Source organism: Vigna umbellata, chromosome 1 (assembly GCF_029865625.1).
Source record: "Vigna umbellata cultivar VRB3 chromosome 1, Vumbellata_1.0, whole genome shotgun sequence".
In the NCBI taxonomy this organism is placed as follows: Eukaryota; Viridiplantae; Streptophyta; class Magnoliopsida; order Fabales; family Fabaceae; genus Vigna; species Vigna umbellata.
In genome coordinates, this window is record NC_142165.1 from 12,327,534 (window position 1) to 12,345,802 (window position 18,269).

The following is an 18,269-nucleotide window of genomic DNA, read 5'->3' on the forward strand; positions in this document are numbered from 1 at the left end:
GTATGTTTGTGCGTTTAGGTTATAGTTGATTTGGTACTATTATTCTATGATGGGTCCTAAGATTGGTATGGGTTATGGGTCCCGAGATTGATATGTCAATGTTTGTTGAAATGTGTAGAGTGTTATGGTTCCAAAAGTGTCTTTATGAATTGTTTAGAAGTTGTGGTGACCTTTTCTGTCTGAGTGTTTCCTTAGTGGGGATATTAGTTTGTTCCACTGTGTCGTTGATGTCTCACTGTTTGCTGAGTTAGTAAATAGTGAGAAATAATGATATTTCCCCCAATGTACAGGTGTTAAAAAGCTTGTGGTTGAATTATAATATTGCATGGCTGAATATATTAAAGTTGTGGTCCATCATTGTGGCCATTTTGTTAGTGATGAGAATGGAAATTTTAAATTTGATGGTGAGATAGCAGAATGGTCTTGTGATCCAGACCTATGGTGCTATTTTGGAATATTAGCTTCAGTGAAAGACTTAGGTTATATAGACATAAAAGAACTTTGGTACAGTTTAGGAGGTCAGTCAGTGGTGGCAGATAGGTTAGAATTATTGAATGATGATAGGGGTGCTATGCATATGCTGAATATAGCAAGGTTAAATTATGAAGTTCATTTGTACGTGGTTCATAATAGCATGGAACCAGAGATAATAGAAATGATTGATTGGGTTGATGGTGATGGGGTTGATGGTGATGTTAATGATGAAGTTGATGTTGTAAGAGAGGTGGAGGGTGAGCCAGATGAAGTTGATGTTGCAAGAGAAGTGGAGGGTGAGCCTGAGGGTGAGGTTCATGGTGATGTTGAGGGTCATTGTGAGGATGAGGTTGAGGGTGAGGGTGAGGGTGAGGCTGATGTTCAGCCTGAAGTTGTAACAGAAATGGAGGAGGGTCACTATGAGGATGAGGTTGAGGGTGAGGGTCAGGCTGATGTTCACCCTGAAGTTGGAACAAAAATGGAGGAGGGTCACTGTGAGACTGAGGTTGAGGCTCAAGTTGGAACAAAATTGGAGGAGGGTGACTGTGAAGTTGCAAAACAAATTGAACATGTGGAGGATGGTGAAGTACATGATGTAGAGGAGGTTGAGGTACATGATGTAAATGATTTTGAGCTGCAAGATGTAGAAGAGGATGAGATTGAGGATGATCATGTGGTTGATGATGAGGGTGAGGATGAGGCTGGAGATGATGGTGAGCATGAAGAGGCTGGAGATGATGATGAGGATGAGTCTGTGAGTGAACATGGTGAGGATGAAGATGTAGATGAGTCTGTGAGTGAAGAAAGTATAGTTGATGTCACCATTGAGTGTGACATTGGTAGTTTGAAATGAAATGTGAGGGAAGAACAACCTGGCAGTCCAGTAGGTGAGTCATCAAGTACAACTGATAATGATTCCATGCATGATGTTCATGGCTTGTCTGACACTAAGTGGGTGTCAAATGAGTTGGATAGTGGTCCAGACAGTGAGGACAATGATGATTCCATTCAGAGAACTTTGTTTCCCACATTTAGCATGCCTAAAAGTTTGACGGATTATAAATGGGAAGTGGGAACCTATTTCACTGAGAAAAATGAATTTACAGAGGCCATTAGGACTTATGCAAGGAGTAATGGAAGAAATTTGAAATTCATGAAGAATGACAAAAAGAGGGTTGCTGTAAAATGTTTGGGGAGCCAGGGTAAATGCAAATGGTATGCTTATTGTGCCTACAGGTCAGTTGCCAAGTCATGGCAGCTAAGAAAAGTTATTGATGATCATAACTGTAGTACAGTTTGTAATGTGAAGTTGATGACTTCTAAGTGGTTGAGTCAAAGGATGGCAAAATCTGTCAGAGATAACCCTAATATGAAGGTGATGGACATTAGGGACAAACTAAGTAGGAAATGGAATGTAGGAATCTTTAGAAATATGGCTTTTAGGGCAAGAGCCATGGCAAAAGATAATGTTGAGGGGTCATTCAAGAAACAATATAGAAGAATCTATGATTATGGTCATGAACTTCTGAGAGCAAATCCAGGTTCAACAGTCAAAATAAAGGTTGAAAATAGTAATGAAGAGTGTATATTCAATAGAATTTATGTATGCTTGAAAGCATGCAAAGATAGCTTCGTTAGTTGTAGACCCATCATTGGATTAGATGGATGCTTTTTGAAAGGCAAGTATGGAGGGGAGTTACTAACAGCAGTTGGAAGAGATGAAAATGAACAAATTCTTTCCATTGCATATGTTGTTGTTGAGGTAGAAAATAAAGACTCATGGACTTGGTTCTTGGAGCTTCTCATTGCAGACCTTGGTGGGGAAGCTGTTTGTGGAGCATGTACATTTATTTTAGACCAACAAAAGGTTAGTACTCATAACAAATGTTAATTACAACCTACATCACAAATAAGTCAACTGACATGAGTATTTAAAATTGTAGGGACTTTTGCCAGCAATTCAAGATCTTCTACCTGGGGTAGACCAAAGATTTTTTGTTAGACATTTATATTCCAACTTCAGAAAGAAATTTCCTGGAAAAGACCTTAAACATATGATGTGGAGGGCAACAACAGCCACATATCCACAACTATGGGAGGCTGAAATGAGGAAAATTAAAGAGATAAATGTAGACGCATTTAAATACTTGATTGCAATTCCACCTGGGTATGTAATCACTTTTCTCCAAACCTTATTGTGCTTTTACTGTTATATTTGCTTTGACATTTTATATTTATTGACATTTTAATTTCCCAGGTTTTGGTCAAGATCTAGATTCAGTCCTAGATCACAATATGACACTCTTGTCAACAACATGTGTGAGGGGTTCAACAGTGTGCTAGTTAGTAGTGGGTGTAAGCCACTTATCAATATGTTAAAAGACATTAGGGTTTACATCATGAAGAGATGGGCTACGAATAAGACAAAAATGGGTTTGTATCAAGGTTTTGTGTGCCCTAAGGTTCTCAACAGATTCGAAAAGCAGTCATGGTTAACCAGATATTGGTTACCAAGGTAAGTTCACACCCACATTTAATTTTTGATCATCATTAACAACATGTTGCTAACTGTGTTGTCATTTTTGTGCTCATGACAGATGGTCATCAAATCAATTATTTGAAGTCTTACACATTTCACAATTTGAGGAGCAATTTGTTGTCAATATTGAAAACAAGGACTGCAGTTGTAGAAAGTGGTTAATAACTGGAATTCCTTGCACTCACGCAATAACTACAATGAAATTCTTGAATTTAAATGACTACATTGGCCATTGGTTTAGGAAGTCTACTTATGAAGAGACCTACAACACCATCATTTATCCTATTAATGGTCAACTTGTCTGGGACATAACATCATATCCAGATGTGTTACCCCAAAGAAGAGGACAATGTCAGGAAGACCCAAGAAAAAACGAAGACTAGAGTCTTGGGAGTTGAAGAAGAATGACACTGAATTAAGAAAGGGTGGGAGCAAAAAAACATGTGATGTCTGCAAACAACTTGGACACAACAAAAAAACATGTCCACAACGACCTATAACACAATTTGTGCCTCCATCAGATGTGTCTACTGACCAACCTACTCAACAAACACCACTCATAATCCCTCCACCAAGAGATGTGCCTATTTCTCAAGAGTCAGTTGAATGTCCTTCTCTAAACGTTATTTAGTCTGTATTGATGAAGGACCAATGTATTATTAGTTTTTTTTGGTGTAATGTGTATTGCTCAAGACATATTTAGTGATGAAGACAATGTAGTATAACCTTGGTTTTGGTCTATGTGTACTTCATGAAAACATATTTGGTGTAATTTCTATTGAAGAAGTAATATCAGGTTTATTTTCTTATGTTATTGACTGAGTAAGATTGATGAAGTAATATCAGGTTTATTTTCATATGTTATTGACTGAGTAAGATTGATGAAGTAATGATATCAGGTTTCTTTTGTTATGTTAATATCATGTTTGTTTTGTTATCTTATGCACTGAGTAAGACAAAGTTCATACAAGGTTTTTTTTGTTAAATGATAATGACATCCACTTTTTATTCATGTTGTTATCATATGTTTATGATGTTTAACAAAGTTGCTTTCTGATGTTACCTTTGCACTTCCTTTAACAACAGCAACCCATATGAAATTACATTAATCAAATAAGACAGTATTAAGAAGTCAACTTTATATTTAAAACAGGCAGACAACAACATTCTATTTCAAACATCCTTCCAAAGATCAAATTACATTCATATAAACCTACTTTCATCTACTTTCATCAACCAAGTTTCATCAACATTGATATCACAATTACATTAAAAACAGATGTAACAAACACCATGCCCATTAAAATCTTCATCCTTTTCTCCAAAATAACTACACTTTTCTCCAAACACCTAATTCTCAGCTTTTCACCATCTCTTTCTTCCATCTTCATCACACTTTGTTCGATCTTCATCAAACTTCTACCCACTTCTTCATTCCTTGCACTTGCACTACTGTCTTATAAATTCACCACATTTCGAGAATCAATTACTTCTTCAATGCACCACTCAAAAAAGTTGCATCCAACAAAATCTTCACTCCCAACTTGTGGAACAACAAAACACACTCCCTCGTCACCGAAATCAAAACTCTCACCCTCTGGAAAATCAAAACCATACAATAACTCACAAAATTGCTTCCATTAAACTCACCTTGAAGTTAGGGCAACCCCAAAATCTTTTGCCCTTGTTTTTAGGGGTTCTGACAACGCGAAAGACTGCAGGCCGTCCACAAAAGCAACTGGGTTTTACACCCAACCTGCTCCCACTACCAGAGCTATTTTGAAAACCCCAACCCGTGCATTTGCAAGACGAAGAACAACCAGACATTTCGTCACTTCAACACTGCTTCCACAACTCTTCCTAACGAAAACAGAGATGTTAAACACTTTCGAAATCAGGGTTCTCTCTAAATATTAACTTTTATGGCTAACACATCACACGTGGCAATCTATTCACACAACACAACACCAATGAAATTCAATAAACAATTTCTCGTCAACTAAAACATATTACACCTCAGCAAAGACAAACGGCATTACTGAAAAATTAATGGAAAAAACTTAATTAACTCATTTTAACAAGTTTAAAGACCCAATTGAGACAAAAAAAACATAATGACCCACTTAAGATTGACACACATGTACGAGAAAGAAACTAGGGTTTAAACCAAAAAAGTAAAAATAAAACAAGTGTCTACAAAACCAAGTTCCAGTAGTCGGTTACGTACAGGAATATTTTAACATCAAACGACGCTTTTCTCAAGACAGTTCCTCTAATCAATTGTAAATTTAACGTAAATTTAGACAAAAAGTGACTTTTCCTCTATATATTCTTATTCTCAATAAAAAATTGAAATAGTGTGTCTTTTAAAAAAACAAACTTTTGTTTTAAAAGCTTTTTACAGGTCCAGAAAACAAGGATTAATCTTTCTCCAACATATTTATTAATAATGAAAAATCAGAATTATTTAATTAGATAATAAATTGGTTGATGTTTTTAGTTTTAAATTTTTTATACAGTTTTAGACTTGTAAGGCTTTTTATAATTCACGCCATTTGGAGTATAAGATAATGCAAGTAACTATGACATCCTTTCAAATTAATCATACAATAAACAGAGAGAGATGGTCTAAATTATGGAAAATGATACTTGAACAATCATTTTTGACAACATTTAGACACGCGCACACGTGTCAAAATCTGAGTGGTCCATTTTCATTTAATTTTTCCAACTGGACCACTCAGATTTTGACACGTGTGCGCGTGTCTAAATGTTGTCAAAAATGGTTGTTCAAGTGTCATTTTCCCTAAATTATACATCAATATTATACATCAAATGACTATTTTTAGATTTAAAGACGAGATGGCAGTGATACAAATATCTAAAATTAATTTAAAATATAAGTAGATATCAATTAACACTATATATGAGATTACACGTATAATCATATATATGAATATGTATATATAATATAACAGTGTAGAATTATAATTGGAACTTATGGTCCGATACACAGGAAATATTGTGCTCCACACAAATAGTGCACAGAATAAGTATTTAGGCACTTAATACAGCATGGCATGGAATTGAGCAGTAAATTTAACTCCAATAATGTTCCTTAATGCATTAGTTAAAAGAAAAGGTGCCACACAACATGACATATTCCTTCTATTAATTTTCTTATGAAAAATGTTTTTCTTTTTACAATAACTTATAATTAGTCTCGGAAAGAATTTGATTGATATAAATTTTATTAAATAGAGACATAATTGATGTACGTTTTAAAAAATGGACTAATTTAACATTGTGGAGCGAAACTAAAAACAAAATAAAATATTAAGAATCAACAAAATAATAGTCCATAATATATTATCAAAAATATTTATGATCGATCCAATTTCAAATATATAAAACAGTCCATAATATATTATCAAAAATATTTATGATCGATCCAATTTCAAATATATAAAACAATGATATCATAAAAAAAATTTGTTAAAAAATATTATTAAAATATTATGGTTCTTTTCTTATCCTACAATGATATCATTATTTTGACTAATAGGGAACAGTAGCGAGTAGGTGCATGGGAAGAAACAAAACTAGGGAAACTCAACACCTCGTGGTTCTTAATTTATAGATTTATATTAATTTAATATAATATTAGGGTGCCAAATCCCCGTTAAGAGAGCCTTAATCTCCGTTTAAGAGTGTATTTAATGACAGCACACTGAATTACAAAGAAGTTGAGCATCTCAGTCTAGTTTTGGTTTTTTTGTACTATGGGGTGTGTCGGTTTCAGCTACGATGTGTTCATTAGTTTCAGAGGCGAAGATACTAGGGACAATTTTGTAGGGCATCTCCGTAAAGAGTTGGGTAGGAGGGGAATACTCACTTTCCATGATGACAGGGATATGGGGATAGGGGAAAGTCTTTCACCTGCTCTCAACAACGCCATGGAAGAATCTAGGATTTTCATCGTTGTGTTTTCTGAGAACTATGCGTCTTCCACATGGTGTCTCGATGAACTTGTCAGGATCATCCAGCTCTCCAAGAAGAGGGAGAAGAAGCAAGTTGTTTTCCCAGTGTTCTACCATGTACATTCATCAGATATACTGCAAGACAGAAATAGCTTCGGAAAACACATGAGGGCACATGAAATTACGTTTGGAAAACAGTCCCAGAGAATGCAGGCTTGGAGGTCTGCTTTGTCTGAAGCAGTTCACTTGCCAAGGAAGCATATTACCACCGAGTATGTACAAAAACCATTTTCCTTTCATCCATCTAATTACGATAATAAACACAAATTAAATTAATATTAAAACTATATTTCATTTATGATTCACACTAAATTTCTTTAATTATAATTAATGATGAATTACTGTCGATTTAGTCCACGGAACTTATAGTCAACTTTCAAACTCCATACTTTTAGAACTTGAACCATGTGCACCACTAATAGGACATTATTCACTGTTTAGTATTGACTTTTACTTTATAGCAACTGATTTTTTCCCTTAATACTACAATATTAATCACAATGTTTGTTATTTAGTATAATAATAAAAATGATGAAACCCTGATATCTAACAAATAATTAATACAATTCTACTCTTTCAGGTGTGAAAACAATTTTATTGAAGAAATTGTTAGGGAGGTGTATAAGAATATAGCTCCTAAACCTTTATATACTGGTCAAAACCCTCTCGGACTTGAGCCCCATATAGAAGAGGTTAAGTCACTTTTGGACATTAAGCCTGATGACAACACTGTAAGAATGTTGGGCATATATGGACTTGGTGGAATTGGAAAAACGGAACTTGCCAAAGCTTTGTATGACAAAATTGTGCAACACTTTGATGCTGCAAGTTTTCTTGCCGGCGTTAGAGAAAAATCAAACACAATCAATGGCATGGAAGATCTACAGAAGACACTTTTATCTGAGATGTTAGAGGAGTCGGAAACTACGTTGGGAAGTACCGATAAAGGAATTTATGAAATAAAACGAAAACTTCGACGAAAGAAAGTTCTTTTGGTTCTTGATGACGTTGATGATAAAGAAGAGTTAGAAAAGTTGGCAGGAGGGTGTGATTGGTTTGGTCCAGGTAGTAGGATCCTTATAACGACAAGGGAAAAAGATGTCCTGATTGCTCACCATGTTGGAAATATTTATGAAATGAAGGAACTTGATGAACAACATTCTTTGGAGCTCTTTTGTTGGAATGCCTTCGGACAAGGCTGTCCTAAAACAGGTTTTCGAGATGTTTCCCTGCGTGCTGTAGATTACGCCAAAGGTCTTCCACTTGCTTTAAAAGTGATAGGCTCTGACTTAGCTACTCTTCATGAAGAAGGTTTAGATGCCTGGAAAGATGCATTAGAAGAATATGAGAAGACTCCTCCGAATAAAAAGATTCAAGATGTGCTTAAAATAAGCTACGAAAGATTGGATGATGATGCGAAACAAGTTTTCTTGGACATAGCTTGCTTCTTTAAAGGTGAGAGAATGGAATATGTGAGCAAGATACTTGACGAATTTGGTTCAGCATTCAAAATCAAAGTACTTGTTAATAAATCTCTCATAACTGTCGATAAAGGCTGCCTCAAGATGCATGATCTAATACAAGATATGGGTAGACAGATTATTAGGCAGGAAGCACCGAATCCTGGTGAACGTAGCAGAATATGGGATTATGAAGATGTTATTGAAATACTAAACGAAGATTATGTAATCATCTACTCTTTTACTCCATTTGTTTTTATTTATACATTATAGTTTTTATATTAATGATAATATATGGAGTTGATGTTGCTTATTTGTACTTATGTTAAAGGGAAGTGATAAGATTCAAGGGATTATGCTTGATCCTCCTCAGCAAGAAATGGTAAAATGGAGTGGTACTGAGTTTGAGAAAATGAAATGCCTCAGAATTCTCATTGTTCGAAACACATCATTTTCATCTGAACCCGAACATTTACCAAATCATTTAAGACTGCTTGACTGGGACAACTATCCTTCAAAGTCTTTCCCACCAAAATTTCATCCAAAGAAAATTGTTCTCTTCAATTTGCCTAGAAGTTGTCTAACATTGGAAGAGCCATTCAAGGTACGATACTCTATCATATTATTCTATTTTTTACGTTTCAGCTTTTCATTGAACAAAATCTTCCATATTTACTCACATTATTAAGTTGATCACTCAACATGCAGCAAATGATAATTTTTATTGACATTTTCTTTTTGGCAGAAATTTCCATGCTTGACTAATATGGACTTTTCATATAACCAACATATCATTGAAATACCTGATGTGTCCGAACTTCAGAATCTAAGAGAATTGAGACTTGATCATTGTAGAAACCTAATTGCAGTCCATCAATCTGTTGGATTTTTGAAAAGGCTTTCTCATTTAAGTGTTTCAGAATGCACAAAACTTCAAAATTTCCTGTCCAGAATGTTTCTACCATCTCTACAAATCTTTAATCTTAACTTTTGTGAAAGCCTTGGTTACTTCCCAGAGATAATGAAAGAAATGACAAAGCCATTGAAGATTCATATGATAAATACTGCTGTTCAAGAGCTTCCAGAATCCATTAGTAAACTTACTGGGCTTGTTTCCATAGACATATCGAATAACAGGGAACTTAAATATCTACCGAGGAGCTTATTCATGTTGCCAAATGTTGATTCTTTCATAATCAAAGCATGTTCCAAACTTGGAGAATCCATCAGAAGTTTGGTGCAACACCCTTTAAAAGCCAATGTTCATCAAAAATTACGATTACTGAATTTCGAAAATGGGAACTTGTCAGATGCAGATCTTCTTGCAATTATTTGTTACTTTCCAAAATTAGAAGAATTGATTGTTTCAGAGAACAATTTTGTATCTATTCCTTCATGCATAAAGGAATGTGGTGACTTGACAAGTCTCGATTTGAATGGATGTAAGAAGCTTAAAAAAATTCCTGAACTCACTAGCTTGAGAATTCTTGATGTTCATGATTGTCTATACCTCGAAGAAATTTCAGAGTTGCCGTCTACTGTTCAGAAAGTAGATGCAAGATTTTGTTTCAAATTAACAAAAGAGACATCAGACATGTTATGGTATCAGGTATCATACTTATTTTAAATCTTTTATCAGATATGCATGTAAGATTAGATTTTTCTTAGAATAACTTGTATTTAAACTACTTTTAGTGATTGTGATGTAAAGGCATATAGAAGAGACAATTGAAACTGTTACAATGATATGACAGGTGAAGAAAGGGGTAGGAGGAATAGAAATGGTGATGCCATTTATAACAGAGATTCCAGAATGGTTTAACTTTGTGGGGGTGGGAAGGATTCCTAGTTTCTGGGTTCGTGGCAAGTTCCCTAAGATTGTTGTAGCCATGATCTTCCACTTCCAAAATGAGAGTCAAAGGGACAGATACGATGGTCGTGGCCTTGTTGATCTGCGTTTACTAATCAACGGGCGATATGCTCCTCGAAAAGGGTATCGGAACTTTAGAATTGAGGCAGAGCACATCTTGTTGTGTGATGTAGGAGTTTTGTGCAGCGAGAAGGAGTGGGTTGGCAATGCAGTTATGGAGCATGAGTGGAATCTGGTGGAGGTTTCGTATGATGCGACGTCGTCGTTGATGATAAGTGGTTGGGGAGCGTTTGTGTTTGAAGAAGGAACGAATATGGAAGATCTCCTGTTCGCCAGTCCCAATAACTTGATTGTGAACGGAGATTCAACCTCTGTCCATAAGGGAAGTTTGGAGGACGACGAAAACTACGTTGCTCTTCCGGAAGGAATAGCATGGGAATCGTTGTTTAAAGGAATAAAGGATGGAATTGTTGAGGCATGGAAAAAGTTTCCTTCTATGGATGCTGCTGAAATCTCTGTGGCTGCATTGAAGAAGAATCGTAAGATTGAATGGACAGTTGAAGGGATGGAGGGAATACCCTCAGCTGAAAATAGGACGTACATGAGTGGACTTTACGGTGTACTCTTGGAAGCAAAACTCAGATTTCCTGATTTGGACGTTGGGGCAGCACTAACTAATGTGGCAAATAGGAAAGGGATTAAAGGAACTTTTGGATCACCCGCAAAACCAGAGATGACAATTCCAAAATTGGATTGGAGTACGGTGACACTTCCTCCTTCTCATGACCCTCTGATGCAAATATTCATGATGATGATGAAGCAGCAAAGTACTTCGGAATCCGAACTCAAAACTAAAACCTTCTGGAAGTTGAAGGAGAGCCACCAAATTCTCCGCAACAGATTGTCACATAAGACTGCTGCTCAGAACTCAGGCAGCTCTTCGAAAAATCAATATGACGAACTGATTCAGAAATTCAACATGCAATATGATGCGTTTGTTGGGAAGAGAGTAGACAACCTTTATGGTGTGGCAAAGCATGAGAAGGATAGTGGTGTTTTGAAAGAAAGAGCTAAAGAAATAGAGAGGGAATTGGATGCTGTGGTTGGGTGGCTCCAAAAATCAGAGGAGTTTGGAGATGTAATGACTGCGATGTTCTTGAATGGACTCAGGGATGGAATCCTTGAAGCACGGGCCATCTTACTTGCTCTCCGTACGGACACACAAACTCATGAACGTGTCACCGATGAGGCTCCTAACAGTGAAAACATTGCCTAGCATATTTGTTTAAGATTTCCATTCTTAGAATACAAACAAAATCTCACATTAAATAGAACAGAAACATAAATTTATATACACTTAAAATGTTTCTATTGTTAAGAGTTTTCTTTGAGTGGTTTTATAACTTTGTAATAGAAAGGATTTCATTGAGTCATTTTAAGGAGATTCCACTTTTTAAAGTATTGATTCCACTTTTTAAAGTATTGATTCCACTTTGACATTTTAAAGTATTGATTCCACTTTGATCAATACCCTCCTCAAAAAAAGTTCTATTTTGATTATATTTGTAATGTATTTATATATGGATCTCCAATTCGGAACCACCGGGTCCAAAGAATGGAAAATTGTTTGTGCACCTTCATTTCTTAATGATTAAACCTTTAATAAATTATAAACAAATGTAATCACATTTATGTACAATTGTGACACCCATGGAGGAAAATTGAGTGCACAAAAATCAAGTAGATACTATGGTTAGTGGTTGAAGATGTTGAGAAGGGAAACTCTGTTTGTGATTAATTTTCGAAATAGGTGATCAACACCTATTTCGAGATCATGAATGCACAGCTCCAAATTTTCCATATCACTATGAAATATCTCAATAGATGAAACTTAATAAAAAAAAATGATTGTTCAAGGCCAAGGGCTCACCAAGCTCATTTTGTGGGACAGGAGGTGCAGCAGCCTGTTATCCCTCCACTGTCAAGAACCGGAGGTTGTCGCTGCTCTGTGAAACCAGCCTGACGCGGTGCCCTCCTGTCTAGGAACCAGGAAACCCATGCCTTCGCAAAGGATCCATGACTCAACTCTCAACTTGGAATGGGCAAGCCAGCAGGTTGCAACCTCCTGACCAGCTTAGCAGGCCATAGCCTTGTTCAATCACCTTGTTGCCCCCACTCAGGTCATAAGCTGACGTTACCCAGCTCGGCGAACTGACATGTTTGTCAGAGGATTTATAAAGACTACTTTGTCTAATATTCTTAACGACATGGGACTTCCAAATGGCAATATTAATTCGCAGAGTCTTGAGTTGAAAACTGAGGCTTGTTCCTTCCCGTCTATTTCCTCCGTGGTATGATATGATACATCGTAATACATTATACTGTAAAGACATTAGGTTTTGATTTAAACATCATCATGATGGCAGTTGTATGACCACCAGCTAATATATGCCTTCAGCACATGATATGCATAAGTTTAAAATTGTTTACGTTGCTTCTCCAACTTTAGTTTTGATTTTCCCAGAAAGAAGAAATAAAACTTGATTAACAAATGTGATTAGCTGCATGGCATCGCTATATGTAACATCTTTAGGTGGACTAAATAAAATGAGAAAAGTATCCTTCTCTTCCTTTTTTACTCTACAATTAAAAAATGTATGTTAACTGTTTTATTGGTGAACATTTGAAGGTAAAAAAAGGAACTGAACAAAAGAAACAGATGCATAAGTAACAATAGTTTGATCCTTAAATAATATGTGACTGATGAGAGACTGCAAAGTTGCATCCACCTTTTCAAATTCATTTATGAACTTGGAGATTGCTGACCATCTGCTATGTTCTTTTGGAGCAGAGATAAAAAGTAACAAACTTTCTAATGAGCTCATGCTGATTGCTTCTGCTTCGTCTAAGAAGCTGAGCATGGGTGAAGTGTTGTTGTCCATTTTAACTAATTGGCTTCTTAACTGTTTATTTTTGTTTATTTCTAACTCTTTATACCATTAACTTGCTGAAATTTTTTATGTTTAGTAGGCTGCTACGACCTTTTTGACGTTGTTGCCTCTTTGCAGTTCCAACCTATTATTTGCAGTCCCCTTGGTGTAGCCTTCTTCTTGTAGGTAACATTGACTCTTTTGCAATAATTCTTTTCAACGATGTGTTTTTTTTTTCTTTTTCTTTTTTAATTTTACATAGATTGAAAATTTGTCCTATTTTATTACAATAGTCTTTCAGGGATTGAGCTTGGTCACCAATTTTGATATCCCTTAAAATTCTTTATATTCACGTTAGAATTCATATGCTTGTATTGATTTGACAATAAATATAAATATAAATATATATATATATATATATATATATATATATATATATATATATATATATATATATTCTTATGGACACTATAAATTATTTTGTGAGATAAAAATATAAATTATTACAGGAAACAATGAGGGTTTACTAGCCTCGTTTGGTATGATATTAATGAGATAGAAATATAATTATCACTTGGTATGGTATTAATGAGATAGGAATATAATTATCACGGGAAACAATGACAGGTTATGAATCTTATTTTGTATGGTATTGATGGATTACAATTGGACATTATATTGAATCTGTGGGTAACAAATTGTTTTTGAGCTTTGTATGAATTTGACATGTTATAAATATATTGTTTTATTCACTTTACAAATCTGAGTTGACAGTGTGGCTCCAATTTTGAAATCAAACCATAACTTAAGGTGGACATACATCCTTAATAGAACTGTCGAATAACACTTTGATTTTTTTGGTTCATAGTGCAAGTTCCACAAGGGTATAGTCAATAGAGAATTATGAGAACCAAAGTCTGAAGTGAAGTTGAGAGGAGATTTCATTAGTATAGTCTTTATACTATAACTAGTGAGTTTTTCAAAACAAATAGAAGAAAGGAAGACCAAACAATCCAAGTATAAGATGGTTACAGACCAAACAAATGTCAGGTACATATTAAGTTAGTGATGTCAAGTTAAGAAGGATGTAGTTTTGAAGATGGTTACAGATGAATGATTCAAGAAGTGCAGATAGAGTACCAAACTTGGTTTTGGTTGTTGTAACAAATGAGAGTTCTACTTTGACAGTGGGATGACATGGTTATGGACTTTGTTACTCATTCATCAAGATGAATAAAAGAAGCATGAAGTTATTAATGTAGTTGTGAATAAGGGTGAATGAAGAGTGTTAACGTTTGATAATAGATCAGAGTTTTGTGTGATCAAGTCAATTGTGTAGTACTTCAAAGAGGATATAAGATGATGTGAAGGCTTTAGTTTGAAGTCAAGGCCAACTAAAGTTTTGGAAATAACTTATAAGAGGTAGTGGAAGACATTTTGGAAGTAAGTTTAGTTTAACAGATATAAATTGTTTGATCAGGCGTAAAAAGGATCCTTAAAAGCTTAAGTTTGGAGGTTAAGAAATTGTTTTAAGAGTAGTGGTTAGACCAATCTACATTGTTGAACATTAGAGCATTTAGCACAAAGGCAATATTTTTAGTCAATTAAGTGTTGGGGATAATATCTTGGTCAATTTTTTCTTTCTATTTGATGAGTAAATTTTTGAGGAAAAATTTTTCTTGTTGGAAAGAATGTAAAGACCTAGACTAGGACATTTTAGAGGTGGTAGTGGTTGAAAAATAGCGAGACATGATTATTTTTAATATTAAATGGTTTTAATAAAAATAGTTTCGTTATTAATGAGTTTCATTATTTTAAAATACAATTTTTTCTAGACCAATTTTTCTAGAGTTATCTGACTTCTTTCTAAGAGTCCTCGCGGTGAGATCTTCAAGTCTAACCAATCAATTATTTAAATAGAGTAAGTTAGTGTTTTGCTCCATTTTTTTGGGTTTTGTTGTTTCTTCCTTGCATGCTAGTCCTTTTTGTTTTGCATGTGAAGTTTGAGTCTTCTATAAGACTCTATGTTGATCAGTGGTCCTAACGATGTATCCTGATCGTGCTTTTGTAGTTTGTAGGAGCATATAGAACTTTATGTGCATTTAAAACTATTTTAGGCTTTTTAGAGCGATTTTCTCATCTATCAAGTAAGGAAAGCTAAATTACCCTGAGTTAAGTGTATGGTGTATTGAAAATCTAAGTTGCATGTTTGAGTTGCTTGAAATTAGTTGAAATGTTGGTATTGGTGTTTGTGCTGATGAAATATGACATGTTGAGTTGAGATAGAGGCTTTGAATCGTTTTTAGTGATTGAATGTTGAAATATTGGTATACTATGTGATTGAGATTGCATCTAAGGTGAATTAAGTCATTGATTTGTGTTTAATATAATGGTTGATTGTTTTTAGCACCTAAAATTAGTGTTAGACTGTTTGTGGGATTGAAATGACATAAATCTATAGAATTATGTTCTCTAGAATTATGCAAACTCGTTAGACAAGTATATACTCACTAAACAAAGTCAAAGTTAACGAGCTAGGGGTGGAGTGAAATCAGTTTTACCTTTTGTAATTAATTAAAATTTATATAATTATTATTTAATACTACTTTTTTCTTTATACAATTTTTTATAATATTTTATTAATTTTCTTACATAATATTATATATGTATTTTTGTGATATTTATGTTTTTTAGGAATTATTTCAGTGAAATGACATCTATCAAGCCCCACGATGATCTCATATTGTGCTTTAGCTTTAGAGGTGAAGATAATAATTGTATACCTTTTTTAGAATAAAAGTTTTCAAATAAATTTCTATACTTTTTATTTTCAAAATTCTATAAATTTCAATTAAAAGTTTCTATTATTTTTTATATTTTTTTTACTTTTATGTTTTTATTAAATAAAACTTTTTTTAAAAAATTTAATACTTTTTTATTTTAAAATTTTTATAAACTTTAATTAAAAGAATTGATATTTTAAAATTTTTATTTTTATATTAATATTAAAGAAAAAAGTTTCTGAACATATTTTTTTATATTTCTATTGTTTTAAATAATAGCTTTTATATTTTTTTTCTAAATAAAAAAATAAAACTGTGTATAACTAAGTGTTTATAATCATTTGCGGATGGGTCTATTACTAATAATAAATATATAATTAGGATGGTAAAACAAATTAATTTATACTATTTAAATCCAACTTACTAGTTTGAAAAGCAAGTGTTAATAAAAAATGAGTTGTCTTATCCAATTTTTTTTTAATGTAATATACATAAAAATTTACATACATGAGAAATTTCCCAAGCGTTAGATTATGTTAATAAAGTCAGATAAAATGTGACTGTACGAATTCCAAATTTTTGTAATAAGATTAGACTGTGAGGTCCGACATGACCTCCAAGTTGACCTGCCAACTTAACAAACACGTTTTTATCATTTATATTGGTATGCACTACATCCAAAATCAGTACTATTGAAACAGTTTCAAAAGTACTTATATTGATTATTTGTAGACCACGGTATATAGACTAAATAAATAATAATAAAACACATAGTTAACAGACAAAAAATAAATTAAATTATAAAATATAAGGAATAATACTTCATCTAAATTTATAATATATTTATGTCAAAGTTTTAAATGTTTTAAAAAATAATTTCAATAATATTAACATAAATTCTTTAAACTTTTAAAAATATAAGTAATTAATAATTTTATTTAATATTTTGTAATATTAAAATTCATATCATCAAGTTTGAAATTCAAAATATATAACAATAAAGTTCAAATTTAATATTTAAAATTAAAAAAGAAACTTTAAGAATGTTGTAAAAAAAGTTTGAATCTGAAATTCAAAATAAGAAAAAAATCGGTAATGAATTGTTTTAAAAAATAGGTAATGAATTATTTTGATGTCTGTAAATAGGTAATGAATTATACAAAAGTTATTGAAAGACATAAAAAATATTTGATTATTCTTAATAATATAATAATATATCATAATATATAATAATATTTAATAACAATATAATAAGATAATATCAACAAAAGTTAAGATATGATATAAAATAATAAAAAAGTTTGAATATTGACATCAATAATAAACTAAAAATAAATTAAATATTTAAAAATATATGTTTTTTTTAATTTATTCTATATAATTGCATTTTTTAAATAAAGTTAGTTATTATAATATTTGTAAAAAATTGATTTCAAACAAATACATTAAATAAAAGTTTGAAATATAAATTTTTGATAAAACATGACAAGTGTCTAACCTTTATTTTTATTTTTAGATTTGTATACATGGTCTTTTGGTCTTTGGTGAATAGTTTAACATTTGTAGTTTTATAAAGTTTATTATTTACATTTTTTCATTATAATTTTACATTATTCATCCTTTACATTTTTTATAGTCTTATTTTTATACTTTTTTAAAAAATCTACTCAACAATTTTTATATAATTTATCCATTTTATTATTAACTATATTTACATTTTTTTATATTGTCTAAATATGGTTTCATTTAAAATTGATTTTAAATTCTTAATTTTTATTAACTCAATCGTTATTTTAAATAATTATATACAATATCATTTATTAAAAAGATATAAATAACTTAACTATTTTTATTATAAAAACAAAATAATATACTATTATTTAATTGTATAATATAAAATATTTATATTAAATTAAAATTTTCATTTTTATAACTTCAAATTAATATAATAAATATATTATAATTTTTAAATCCCGTACATTGTTTGTGTGGACCCTTATCAAAGAGTGTCGAGAAACAGTGAATGACAGTGGTCCATTGCATTTATGAAATGTCAAATCATTGGGTCCTCTTGTTTGATCACATACACTAAGTCGACACTTCCAACCATTCGTTCTAATGGATTATTTTATGAAAGTATGACATGAGTTTTAACTTTATAAAAGTTTGATGC

The 18,269-nt window shown here is 32.7% G+C and overlaps 2 protein-coding genes and 1 non-coding gene across 3 annotated transcripts; 2 read left to right on the forward strand and 1 right to left on the reverse strand.

Moving 5' to 3' along the window:
• Positions 1 to 1,393: 1,393 nt before the first annotated feature.
• On the forward strand, positions 1,394 to 3,396 carry LOC148204656 (uncharacterized). Its single transcript, XM_088115605.1, has 5 exons — positions 1,394 to 2,341; positions 2,418 to 2,641; positions 2,732 to 2,989; positions 3,072 to 3,170; positions 3,255 to 3,396. The coding sequence occupies exons 1-5, from the start codon at positions 1,394 to 1,396 to the stop codon at positions 3,394 to 3,396; spliced, it is 1,671 nt and encodes a 556-aa protein (XP_087971731.1).
• A 3,357-nt stretch (positions 3,397 to 6,753) lies between these two features.
• On the forward strand, positions 6,754 to 11,841 carry LOC124839992 (TMV resistance protein N-like). Its single transcript, XM_047315952.2, has 5 exons — positions 6,754 to 7,265; positions 7,634 to 8,738; positions 8,845 to 9,117; positions 9,259 to 10,122; positions 10,268 to 11,841. The coding sequence occupies exons 1-5, from the start codon at positions 6,796 to 6,798 to the stop codon at positions 11,657 to 11,659; spliced, it is 4,104 nt and encodes a 1,367-aa protein (XP_047171908.1). The 5' UTR covers positions 6,754 to 6,795; the 3' UTR covers positions 11,660 to 11,841.
• A 442-nt stretch (positions 11,842 to 12,283) lies between these two features.
• On the reverse strand, positions 12,284 to 12,591 carry LOC148204657 (signal recognition particle RNA). Its single transcript, XR_015784002.1, has one exon.
• Positions 12,592 to 18,269: the final 5,678 nt, after the last annotated feature.

What these genes read in the sequence shown, in the direction of transcription:
- LOC148204656 (XM_088115605.1), top strand. Translation starts at nt 1,394, where the DNA reads ATGCATGATGTTCATGGCTTGTCTGACACTAAGTGGGTGTCAAATGAG. An exon ending in ACCAGATATTGGTTACCAAG is followed by an intron (nt 2,990 to 3,071) that starts GTAAGTTCACAC and finishes TGCTCATGACAG; the next exon opens with ATGGTCATCAAATCAATTAT. An exon ending in GACTGCAGTTGTAGAAAGTG is followed by an intron (nt 3,171 to 3,254) that starts GTTAATAACTGG and finishes CCATTGGTTTAG; the next exon opens with GAAGTCTACTTATGAAGAGA.
- LOC124839992 (XM_047315952.2), top strand. Translation starts at nt 6,796, where the DNA reads ATGGGGTGTGTCGGTTTCAGCTACGATGTGTTCATTAGTTTCAGAGGC. An exon ending in AGGAAGCATATTACCACCGA is followed by an intron (nt 7,266 to 7,633) that starts GTATGTACAAAA and finishes CTACTCTTTCAG; the next exon opens with GTGTGAAAACAATTTTATTG. An exon ending in CATTGGAAGAGCCATTCAAG is followed by an intron (nt 9,118 to 9,258) that starts GTACGATACTCT and finishes TCTTTTTGGCAG; the next exon opens with AAATTTCCATGCTTGACTAA.